The sequence below is a fragment of the Electrona antarctica genome (genome assembly GCF_951216825.1).
Source record: "Electrona antarctica genome assembly, chromosome: 10".
Classification (NCBI taxonomy): domain Eukaryota; kingdom Metazoa; phylum Chordata; class Actinopteri; order Myctophiformes; family Myctophidae; genus Electrona; species Electrona antarctica.
In genome coordinates this window covers 4,274,256-4,286,280 of record NC_136791.1, presented here as the reverse complement: position 1 = coordinate 4,286,280, position 12,025 = coordinate 4,274,256, and the positions used below count along the sequence as shown (strand labels likewise).

Genomic DNA, 12,025 nt, shown 5'->3' with positions numbered 1-12,025 from the left:
CAATCATAACAGATGGCAACCAATCAAACAAACAACCATCACCCCACACCCCAAGCCACCACACCTTGGACCATCACCCCACACCCCAAGCCACCACACCTTGGATTCTCCTGTGGGAAACACTGGCTACCTCGCTTCATGAGATAAGCTCCCGGATGACAGCACTGCCCTCCAAAGCAGACAGCCCCAACCAGGACTGTCTCAGACTCAAACCCTTCTTGTGAGAGGTCTTGTCATGCGACAGCGTTGGATGGATGACTATTGACTTTGAGAATTCCACAGGTTAATTTTACAACTTGCTTCCGAACCCAGGGCTCAGGTTGCCAATAACTGTGCGAGAGCGAAGACTGATGGAGAGGACATCTCGCGTAGCCGGGAGCTCAGATTTATGATACCACATACCTCTGGTACCTGTTATGTATCGAAGGAATGTAAAGGCCAACACGATGCCATCGAACAAGCCCAGTCTTCAAATACACAAACGTAATATTACAAGCTACCGTAACTGGCTTCAAAATGCAGTGTTATGGCACATTGACTGTCTGCAAATGAATAGCAACATTCCTTTATGGGAAAAACTCCCAATACTTGTGTTATTCTTTGAATAACAACCCGGTGGTGATCTATTGACTGATCTGCATGCCTACCCTGAGAAGAATGTAGATCGCTATCTGTGTTTTCTCTGCCCATTCTGGGTACAGGAGCGGACCAGGAAACAGGCATCTTTCATTTGCACATGGATGGGCTTGTGTGTTTTGAAAAGCTTTGATTTAGTCCATTAGACTCTTTAGCCTCATGTAGCTCGACAACTATTCTCACTGCCTTCCCTGGTGAGTTGCGCTTGCCAATTCCCAGGACAAGTCTGACAGGGACGTCTGGAACCCAGAGTTGGGAACCAGTGAACGGCGTGACTCGAGACATCAGCTGTTGCTTCAACTTTACAGCGTCCTGCACAGCACAGAGTTGCTCTTGGCCCTCTGCCCGGGCTCTCTCGTGCTAAGCTTACATTCATGTTTCTGTCTCACAAAACAGTTTTGCTGGTGCCTCCTTCAGGGAACCGGTGGCCTCTTTCTGTGGCGACCAGTGCCGCCAGATTTTGCGAGAGAAATAAGCAACCGGGTCTATGAAAACAAGCCCAAAAGAAGCGAATATGGGGCCCTTTAAACCCATTTTGACAGAGACTGATTCTAAAAATGTCTTCTAAATCGTGACAGTTTTCTGAAAAACCCATGTTTCTATGTCAGTCGTTCTCAAACATTTTCATGTCAAGGACCACGACTTTTCAAAAATAGAAGACCTACAAGCGCTATGAGCTTGTAGATCTGCTATTTTTCAATAGCTAAAGTAGAACAGAATGCTTAAAACACCAAAAGGGGTTCCCGCCCAAAATGGATTAAACCAGTACTGTACAGTATATGCATTGGATATTTGAAAATAGCCGATCACAAGCTGGTAGATGCGCTCTTTTGTTTTTTTATTTTAAAGTGAAAGTTTGAATATTATTTGAAACACAAATCTGATACGGGGTCCCTGCCGCAAAATATTTGCAGATGGGAGGGGTCTGTGTACAAATACATTAATTTGGGGGTCCTTGATTTGAACATTTTTGAGAACCACTGTTTTTTTTTTTTTGGCTTTCACCTTTATTTTTTTAATAGAGGGACAGACAGTAGGCTGACAGGAAATGGGGAGAGAGATGGGGGGGAAGACATGCAGTAAAGGCCATCGGGAGTCGAACCCGCGGCACACTGCCAGACTGGACCACCAGCCAAGGTGCCTGGACCACTGAGCCATGGCCCAGGAGAACCACTGTTTTAAACAACATTAGGAAGCAAGCCCAAAATAAGCGACTGCATTTTTAAAACAAGCCCCCCATCCCCAAAAAAACCCACAACCCACAACTACTAATATTTACAAGCAACAAAAGAACAAGCCCAAAGTCGCTTATAATAAGCAGACATGGCAACACTGGTGGCGACTGTAGTCCACGGTGGTGCAATGCTCACATCTGCGAAGAAACCTAAAAGCAATTGGAGGGATCCCCCCCGCCTCCCCCCCCCCCCCCCCCCCCCCCCCCCCCCCTCTGCTCTCCCCCAAATTCCTTCAAGTGAGCACGGCCTGGCTAAATTGCTTTGAAACACAACGCGCAGCAATATTATGACGGGTTAAATCGAACCATAAACAAGCCGGCATGCCATGTTTTCCAGAAGTGTGGTAGATAAATGCTGCAACCAGAGACATCTACCATCATCATGACATACCACAAAGACAACTGCAGAACAAGACACAGACTAGACAGTTACGGCACTGTACTCGTCACAGGCCACGCACGCACGCACGCATACAGGCCACGCACGCACGCACACACGCACGCAGGCAGGCACGCACGCACATGTTTATATAACTATACTTGGGAGGACATACTTTTAGGTCAACAACTTTATGAATGCCATTTAAAATAAAATACAATTTCTAAACGCAATCCCTTCCGCCACACAGGCAGGAAGCTTCCTTGCACACAGGCGGGGATCGTGAGGCCAGTGCCAGTCAAATGTGCGAAATACCACAGTAGAAGAAGAGATCGTCTGCAACCAGGAAGTGCAGCCCCCCGCCTGCCCACTGTGTCCACACACAGTCAGGAATCGCAATGGAGGAGTTTCCGACCGCGCGATGTAAGAACAGAGAATAATAACCTTCCAAAAACTGGATTTTGACCAATTTTTAGCAGAAAAAGGAGTAATAAGCGAGCGCGCGTGCACGTCGGATCCGATATGTTTGGCGAGGGATACAGGTGCACATGCGCAACCAAGTATAAATCAACTTTTTGGTAAGTGTAAGCCTACCTGCTAAACTTGTGGGGACATTTTGTCCGCACAAGTATAGTAATACGTGTGCATGCACACGCGCGCACGCACACGCACACGCACACGCGCACACACACACACACACACACACACACACACACACACACACACACACACACACACACACACACACACACACACACACACACACACACACACACACACACACACACACACACACACACACACACACACACACACACACACACACACACATCCCTACAGCTTTCACCGCTTCCTGAGAACACAATGAAAGGAAAGAAAGGTAAACAAACCAGACGGCATCCAGAGTAGCACAGGGACAGTAAAATGGGGAACAGACGAGGGTGAGAGGCATTCAGACAAGGGTCAGAGGTAAAGCCCCATGGAAAGGGCTTCATTAACTCCAGCCATATCCTGAGGAGATCATTAAAACAGCCACCGGAGAGGGGAAACATAGACCACTTCTCCTCGCCATCTGCACTCCCTGACTGGGCCGCGATACGTTATAGTGACTCACACACACACAACCATCCACTGGGCATTCCTGTGCCGATATGATAAAACTTCACACAAGTGGCCGGCGGCGGGCAGGCCCTCTGCCATGCGTTATTCCTGACCACAGTGGTGGCTCAGTCAGGGGGGGGGCTTGTTAAAGATCGACCCGTCACTGTGGGGTCACCGATGACAGGAACACAGTTCGTTCCCACGCAGCCACTCTCTCGTGTACACCAGTTGAAAGCGGCAACAAAATAGTCGCGCACGGTGCCTGAGAAGAACCTCGCTCCGCTGACATCTCCGCTTTGATGTCGCGGCGGCCTCCCCTCCGTCCGTCCCTCCTGAGCGGGTACGGCTTACCGGGGGTTCGGGGGGGGCTGGGGAGGGGGAGGGAGAGCGTGTTGGGGAGGGATCCGGGGCACAAGAGAGAGAGAGAGACAGAGAGAGCTTTGAGGAAGTTGCCCACATGTAAAGCAGCGAGTGGGGACTTTCCTGGAAGGACATCACTCTCTGTGTGTAACTGTAACTGCGAGCTCCGAGCACAGCGCTGTGTCTTATCGTCCCCGCTCGACGTCCACCTGAAACAATATTTGCACATGAGTGTTCAATTTAACATTTGGGTGACCCCTCCATCGCGGTTACGAAATACGCCACAGCGTGGTAGCAACCGGCCAGGCCTCACTATGCAGCAGAGACCATGTGACCAGAGTGGCGGGGTGCATTATTGGGAGGATAGGTCAATCGTCGAGGGGAAGCGCAACTTTGCTGAAACCCAATCTGATGGAAAAGGAGAAAATGTAGTTGCAATGCAAACCGTCCCAAGATTTGGTCATCGCTATTATGTTTATCCCATTTTTGGGCGGGAACCCCTTTTGGTGTTAGCATTATGTTATGCTTTAGCTATTGAAAAATAGCAGACCTACAAGCTCGTAGCGCGCCACCGAGTGGCGCGCTACGAGCTTGTAGGTCTGCTGTTTTTGAAAAATCGAAGAACCACTGACATAGAAACATAGCTTTTTCAGAAAACTGTCAGGATGTAGAAGACATTTTTAGAATCTGATCTCAGGTCAGAATGGGTTATTAGCCTTTAGCTAGCAGACATTGCTAGACGTCGTGGGCCTGTGAATCTTTTCACGCAAAAACAAAGAATGCATTCCAATGATTGTCCTTCTCGTTTGGAGCTCCGTTGGCTTCAGCCCTGTGAGAAGAAGCCGTTTGAGGATTTGAGTTATGCATTGCTCTGGCCCTTTAAATCTCTGATCAAGGTCTCATTGGTTCCAGACTGCTTCCCCCTGTAAATCTGCTAGCCCGTGTGTTTATAAATCTAAATAGATGAAACGGGGTCGCGGAACACATGGAGATTCTATCTGTGTCTAGCTACCAGTGCCTAATAATAATGGACAAGCATAAGGCCACTGCAGGAAGTAAAACAAGTGTGTCGCTATATAGGGTTCAGACATCCGCCGTGAAATAAAGACCAAGAATTATTGTTAATTTCGTCCTGTTAAAATGTTGTGTTTTTAAGTGTGGTAATGCATTAACGTCTTAACTTCCAAGGCCTGGAAGGCATTAATGTATACGGTTACACTGCGGTCCGGTCGAGTGTTGCTTTCATAAAGTCATCCTATACAGACCGGTTCCTTGACAACACAAGGCCGATTTGGCACAGTGCGCGGCGGCCATGACACCTGTTCCCAGGGAGGGAGGAGGGGAAATAAAAGGAGCGCATGACCCAGGCGTGGGCTATTCCTCGCCCAGAGTGAAACAAAAGGAGAGAGAAAAAAAAAAAAAAACACTGATCCTCTGCAACGTTTTTTAGCTAATTCCTAAAGCGAGGCAGTTCTCGGTCGGGCCTGAATAGTTTGCCTGAGTTCAGGAGAGCGTGTGCCGTCTCCCTGACCAGATTGCGGTGAAGTGGGGGGAGGGGAGGGGGGGGGTGGACGGTCACATGAATCCGATCCGTGCTCGGGCTACCATTCCACTGCCCTAATTATATGGGAAAGAGAGTGTGGTGTGACAGCTATGACTGGGGTTGCGGTCGTGTCCTAAGAGACTGCAGCTGACCCTGTGAGGAGGAAGGAGACGGCGAGAGAGGATGAGAGAGAAGCAAGGATGACAAGTCAAACGAAGAGGAGAGTTGAGTTTATGGTGCGTGCGTGCGTGCACGCGGATCCAATGCGATAACCGTGAGTAAAAGAGCGAAATAAGCAGAGTGGGGGGGGGGGGGGGGGGGGGGGGTAACGTGAACGCGCCGCGCAGTCGCGCACAGGAACGTGCATGTCCACACTAAGGGGGTGGGGGTGGGGTGGGGTGGAGTGCAGGGGGTGGGGTAGAGTGCAGGGGGATGGGGTGGTTTAACAGTGGAGTCAGACTGTCCTATGTGTCGGTGCTGAGTAAGGCCAGGGGCTTACAGGCGGGATTTGCAGAGCCACCACAGCAACACCACAAAGAACCAGGGGGAAGGGAGGGTTGCCCAACAGGGGCCAGGGGGAAGAGAGAGAGAGAGAGAGAGACAGACAGACAGACAAGCCAGTGGGTAGAGGCGGCTACTCTGATCAGGATCCATTTCCAGCCAGGGCCTTGGAATTCCTTTGTTCCTGCCACAGGTCGCCCCCCCCACCCCCGCACCCCCTTGGTCTTAATCCCAGGCTGCATCGCGCCTAGCAACACACAGGACAGGTAACTCTGAGATGGTTCTCTGTCCATCGAGTACCGACGGATCAGACTCTGTAGCCACACTCGGCAGAGCGGAGGGGTGTGGGATGGAGCAGAAACGAGGTGGAACGATGACGAGATGCTGCCACGAAATAATAATAACTTTTTGGTCAGGCACGGCAGTAGCCGTGGAGCATATGAGGTCTCCCGAGAGGAGGCTCCTCGGCACACAGCGGGGAGGAGTTTACAGAGGAGAGTGGCGAGCGGGTGTTTCATTACATCCGTGAAAAGTCTTGCAAACGATTTGAACCGTGAGCTCTGGGACGCAATGAAAAACCTCGGAATGGCTCAGAGGAGGCGAACAGATCCAACACGTTAAGACAGCGGCGGGGCGATAAAATTAACATAACTCCTCTTTCTCTCTCCTATAACCCTCTCAACACATCTCCTGCATTCTTCATCAGGAGGGAGCTTGATTGTTCATAAACACATTCTCCCCAAAAACAGCAAAGCTATCCAGCAACACTTGTGTTCCTTTCCGCGGGCCAGGGCCTGCCTTAAGCCCCTTTCACGGGGCTGCCAAGAGGAGTCAGTGGTACACTGTGCAGCGCTCGCAAAGCCCTCTCCCACGGCTATTAGTGACCATTCATCTGGGGAGCCTGGGAAAATGCCTCTCTAGCCTGCCGTGGCCATGGGGGAAACAGGCTGGCAGGTGTTCCCTCTCCCTAAGCCCTGGCACCTGTGCAGAGAGAGAGGAAGAGGAACCCAGCGCTGCCCATGGGCAGGAAAAGGCACTAGGTGGGTACCGCCATGCGTCCCTGCCTCCTGTGACCGTGCTGCAGGAGGAGGGCTTGCAGATGAGGACCCCCCTCTCTCGCTCCACGGCGCTGGAGCCATCAATGGGGCATGAATCGATACTAAGATCCTAAAGGCATAAAACATCTGCTAATGTGCTTTTGCGGTTCGAAATGGCATGTTAGCTAAATCCGTGTAAAAAGGAACCTTCTCGGTTTACATTGTATGGAGTCCAGTGCAGCCTGCGTGCGCGCATACATGCACGCACGCAAACGCACGCAAACGCACGCAAACGCACGCACGCACGCACGCACACACGCACACACGCACACACGCACACACGCACACACGCACACACACACACACACACACACACACACACACACACACACACACACACACACACACACACACACACACACACACACACTTCTACTTCAAAAATAGAGAGCAAGAAATGAGTGAATAAATGAGAAAAGATGGCATACAAACAACATTATAAGTAAACAGGAGCTAGTCTAATGCAAAGCGTTACCCAGTTAAACCTTATATACCTTTCAGTTGACTGGAGTCCCCCAGGGGTCTATACTAGGCATCTCCCTCCTTTCCCCTCTACACCACATCTCTTATAGCTGAAAACAGACGACCTACAAGCTCCCATAGATCTGCTATTTTCCCGGTATGTTCAAGTGCATAATAGGGTCGCTAGGGTTCGTGTGGTTGACGTGTGCGCCATATCGTGGTGTGTGCCGTCTGCACGGCATGAAGAGGAATTGGGTAGTTGTTGGGCTACTATGTTATTTGACAAGAACCACATCTGAAAAGAATTTCCTGCTCATCAATGCAAGTACAGCTCAGTGGCATCTTTATGAAGAACAACTGTGACGCTCTTGCTTAACATAACCCCTTAGCTTCCTTCCGCAAATATTTATCACGTCAAATCCCCCCCAAAAAAATGTATTCCTCAAAACAGAGAACATATTATCCACTCATTTTTTTTTCAATCTGTAATTACCCTCTGAAAAAATGTGGGTGTGTTACAGTGCAGTCTAGCAGGGAGAGAATGCAAGAAGCCTCTCCCAAAGATCCCCTTCCCTGGGTTTCTAGAGTCCAGCATGTCCATTCTGCTCGTCGGGAGCCAAGACGTTTGGTGGGAAAATGTCCCTCGATTCAGCTCTCTAAAAACATAAATAAATCACATCACTATGAGCTAATCATGAATTCTCTCAAGTAGCTTGCTTTAAAAGAAAAAAAGATGTTGCAGCGTAGCAACTGACATTTGGAGAATGGCCTCCGCAGCTGAGATTCGGAGAAGTGGTGCAGATTTATGCACATGAGGAGCAGATAAGGCGACCGACCGGTCTGACATATTCATGGCCTGTGATGCATATGCATAGACATATTCACCACTTAACCACTTGAACCGTGGCATCCCTAATATTCTGGGGGCAAACATTCAACGCAAACTACAAGCTTATCTACTATTTTAGCCATTTCGGAACCTTTAAAAAATATACATATTCAGCATATCCCCCCAAATAGGGACACCAGGGTTAATGTGGCTGACATGTGAACACAGACACACAATATGCACATGTACGGTACGTACTGTAGCACTTCCACAGATAAATACATAAATATAATGACCCATAGTCACGACTGAACACGCTCACAGCCATTGACTCGGGAATGTTAAAAGCTGTTGATGGCTCATTTGAAGTGCCAACAGCTGAGGCCGTTATGCTGTTCTTGACTGCTGGTGTAGTGGGTACTGGCGCGAAAGCCTCTGTGATTCCACTCTGGCACCGGCACAAACACAGCTTCACATGAGGCCCAGAATACGCCCAGACATAGCACCACCACGCACCACGCTCCATCCTCCTATTCCTGGCCCTGACATATAAATCGCTGCTGTCGGACAAGAAACCTCTTATCTCCATATTTTAACTTTACGTGGGGTTTTTCTCTCTCGTAAATCAACGCCCTCCTTGATCAGAGTGCTACAAAAGTAGCAGATCCACAAGCTCCAAATGTGTCGAGAAAGCGACACATTTTGAGATTGTAGATCTGCTACTTTTGCGGGTTTTCCAATTTGAATCCGTTTTGGACATACGAGGTTTCCACTCGACACAGAGACGAAACACTACCCCAGCCAGCACCTTTTTATCCATGTCCACCGGCACCACATGCTTGTGCATGTGCTCAGCGTGCATCGCATGATGTGCACAAACGTGTTCTACGGAACAAAACAATACACCTCTCTGTTGGGTGTACTGCACGTAACCAAAAAGAAAAGCTACGTAATTCCCTTCTCACATGACTTTATGCTAAACAGACACACACGCACACACGCACACACGCACACACGCACACACACACACACACACACACACACACACACACACACACACACACACACACACACACACACACACACAAAACACCACTCCACTCCCCCTGCAAACGGCCAGTTCTGCAAGTCGTGCGAGGATTAGCAGGTTAGTGTTTGACCTGCCTGCAGATATGGGTGACCCCCGGTCCTTAATACCCGCCCTGAGGTTCGCTGGTCTTCCCTCCCTAAAGCTTGTAGTCTGCCCTTCCCCTTTTTCCTTTAATGGCTCCTGCCTGCCTGCTCGGCTCGCTCGCTTCTCACACTCTCGTCTCCACCTTTACGGGCTCTGCCGCCACCCTCACATGGGGCAAACAAAAGAGCAAAAGAATGCCATTACGCTCACTTAAGGGCCCTTTAATAGGACTGGACTGGCTGAACTGCGTAGGCCCTGTCCGAGGCACTGCTCCGTTTCATGTTCAGGGAGAACACTGATACGGAGCGGAGTCATATTCCATTGGTTACATTCTTTCTGGCAAAGCCTGCAAGGGGGGGCTTAATCATTTTTGCATGCATATTTCCCCGCTGAAACACTGATCTTCGCCTTGTTCACACAGTGTGGTGTGGGAGTAAAGCGTGCGTCTGTGTTTGCGCTACGAGCGCGCGTGAGTAATGGAGTGTCTGTCTGTGTGTGTGTGCGTGTGTGTGTGTACTGCATGTGTGGGTAGTCTGTGATCTCCATCATTAGAGCTGTCTGTCTCTCCTCAGTCTGTCACAGGGAATATGAGTCAGGCTTTTCGGTAACCCTACACCGTCAGCCTGTTCACACCTTGCCCTGAGGGAGGATATATCTCCAACACACTGCGGCTCACTCTCCATTCCCACTGGTCATGACCAGCGACAATCATCCGTGTGCACGTGGGCACGCACGCACGCACGCATGCATACCCACCCGATGCATGTCTGCATAAAAACGTTAAGTGCTTGCATATCTTTGCTATCTTTTTCTTTCTTTCTTTTCAATAATCAGTGCTATTGAACACAGTGCTATTGTTGGTTAAAAATAAATGAAAAAAACAATGAAAAGTAGTAAAAAAGTGCTTCGGACAAAACCTCTTAACTCCATTGGACCCTCAAACTGTCTGCTAAAGCAACTAACTCCACCACCTCTCTCTCCCCCTCTCATGCAAGTAATTGACAATATATAAAGTCACAACACCAACTTTGCTTTGTTTTCAAAATATACGGTTTTCTTCATTTCCTTAAAAAAAATATTTTTCATTTCCTAAAAAAAAATTACATTTTGGAGTTAGGTGGTTTCTTCCTGACAGCAGAGATACAGTATGCACTTACTGTACATACAAGTACCTACCCATACATAGAAGCACATGAACAGGCTGCAGACATTTACACTGAACCACTTTCAACCTACCGTAGTTTAGCAAAAACAAGTGGCCATGCGTGCGTAGACTCACATATAGAGCACCGTGTATATACACTCGTCATCCTTCTATCATATACACACACTGTGGTGGGTGAGGAGGGGGAGGGGGGGGCTAAACGAGCGAGGTGTGTGTAGCGTGAGATGCCGCTGCAGCAGCCAGAGGAGAAACTTTATGGCACAGGCTGCCCTGTAATCCCACTCTCACAGTCAGGCCGGCCCCCCGCTGGGCGAGCCCCGTTTAACTGCCCTTAACTGCTACCTGTGTCCAACCTGTTTGCCTTCCACCACGCAGCTGGGGGTTCCTGTCGATGTGAGCTTTGCAGTGCTTCAAAGGCATGCGAGTGGGTGGCTGGGGGATCGTCCACCACACAGCTCGGAAGGATGGCTCAGGAGCTGTGGGCGTCTTCTGCACCCCTCACGTGGGCGCGGGGAGAGCACAGTGTGGGCTGAACGCGGCCGTGTGTTTTTGCATGTACAGGAAGGTGTCTCGGCAACCGTTTTTTTTGCTGGCATGCAGGTAAGTATATTAAGACACGCAGATCAACACTGGGTGTGCCAGCAACACGTTAAACAGAAATACAAACACTGCCCACTTTATAATGGGCTCACATCTTTGCATGTAGTAGAACTATGAACGTGGCATGCCAAGGTAAACACTATGGTACAATACGAGGGAAATAAAAACCCATATCAGTTCTCGCCTCCATGGGTCACACCCTTTGGGCGTTGAAAGCCACCGTGTCCTAACTAGTTCTGTGTTCTCTCCTCCCACACTCTCCTCCCCAACGGGTGGCCATGACACACATTTTATAATGTTTTGCAACTTGATTCCCACCCTACTTTCAGACCTGGCTGCACGCATTCAAGGAGCATGTGTACTGAAGTCGTCGTGAACAAACAATGGGGTTAAGTTAGGATCCAAAATAAACAATTGCACTTATTGGACTGACGATTGGAGGAGACACACCTAAACACAAAGTGAGGGAACAAAAAAAAGCCTTGGTGCCAGAGGAATGAGCAAATCAAAACAGAGCAGGCGTCATTATGTTGTGCTGTCATTATCGTGTCATAACAACTTTTACAGTTTGCTTCTACACAAACAAAGAAGACACCATGCTTCACTTTCAATTATGGGCTGCATTCTCAGAAAGGGGGTCTGGTCTATTATGTGGAGCAATTTGGATGCCGTGCAGTATAGTGTAAAAGGGTTGTATGTATGTTGTGGTTTTGTCATTATTACCTTTCACATAAAGAGCTTTGGAGGTTGCCAGCTCCTTCTTGTGTTTGGGCTGCCCTCCTCTGTTGTGCAGGAAGTACTCTGTGTACTGTTTGACTCTCTGGTCCACCGAGTCTCGAACGAGAGCTGTAACACCCTGCAGTATACAAACAGTAAAGTGACTCTCTGGTCCACCTAGTCTCGAACAAGAGCTGTAACACCCTACAGTATACAAACAGTAAAGT

General features: G+C 49.1%; 1 protein-coding gene across 1 annotated transcript in view; it reads right to left on the bottom strand.

Moving 5' to 3' along the window:
- Positions 1–12,025, bottom strand: part of slx4ip (SLX4 interacting protein) — a gene marked incomplete at its 3' end in the record, with an annotated part of 48,468 nt that overhangs the window by 17,434 nt on the left and 19,009 nt on the right. The window contains exon 4 of the mRNA XM_079512905.1: positions 11,805–11,937. Within this exon, the coding sequence (XP_079369031.1) occupies positions 11,805–11,937 (133 nt within the window). The remainder of the gene's footprint in view (positions 1–11,804; positions 11,938–12,025) is intronic.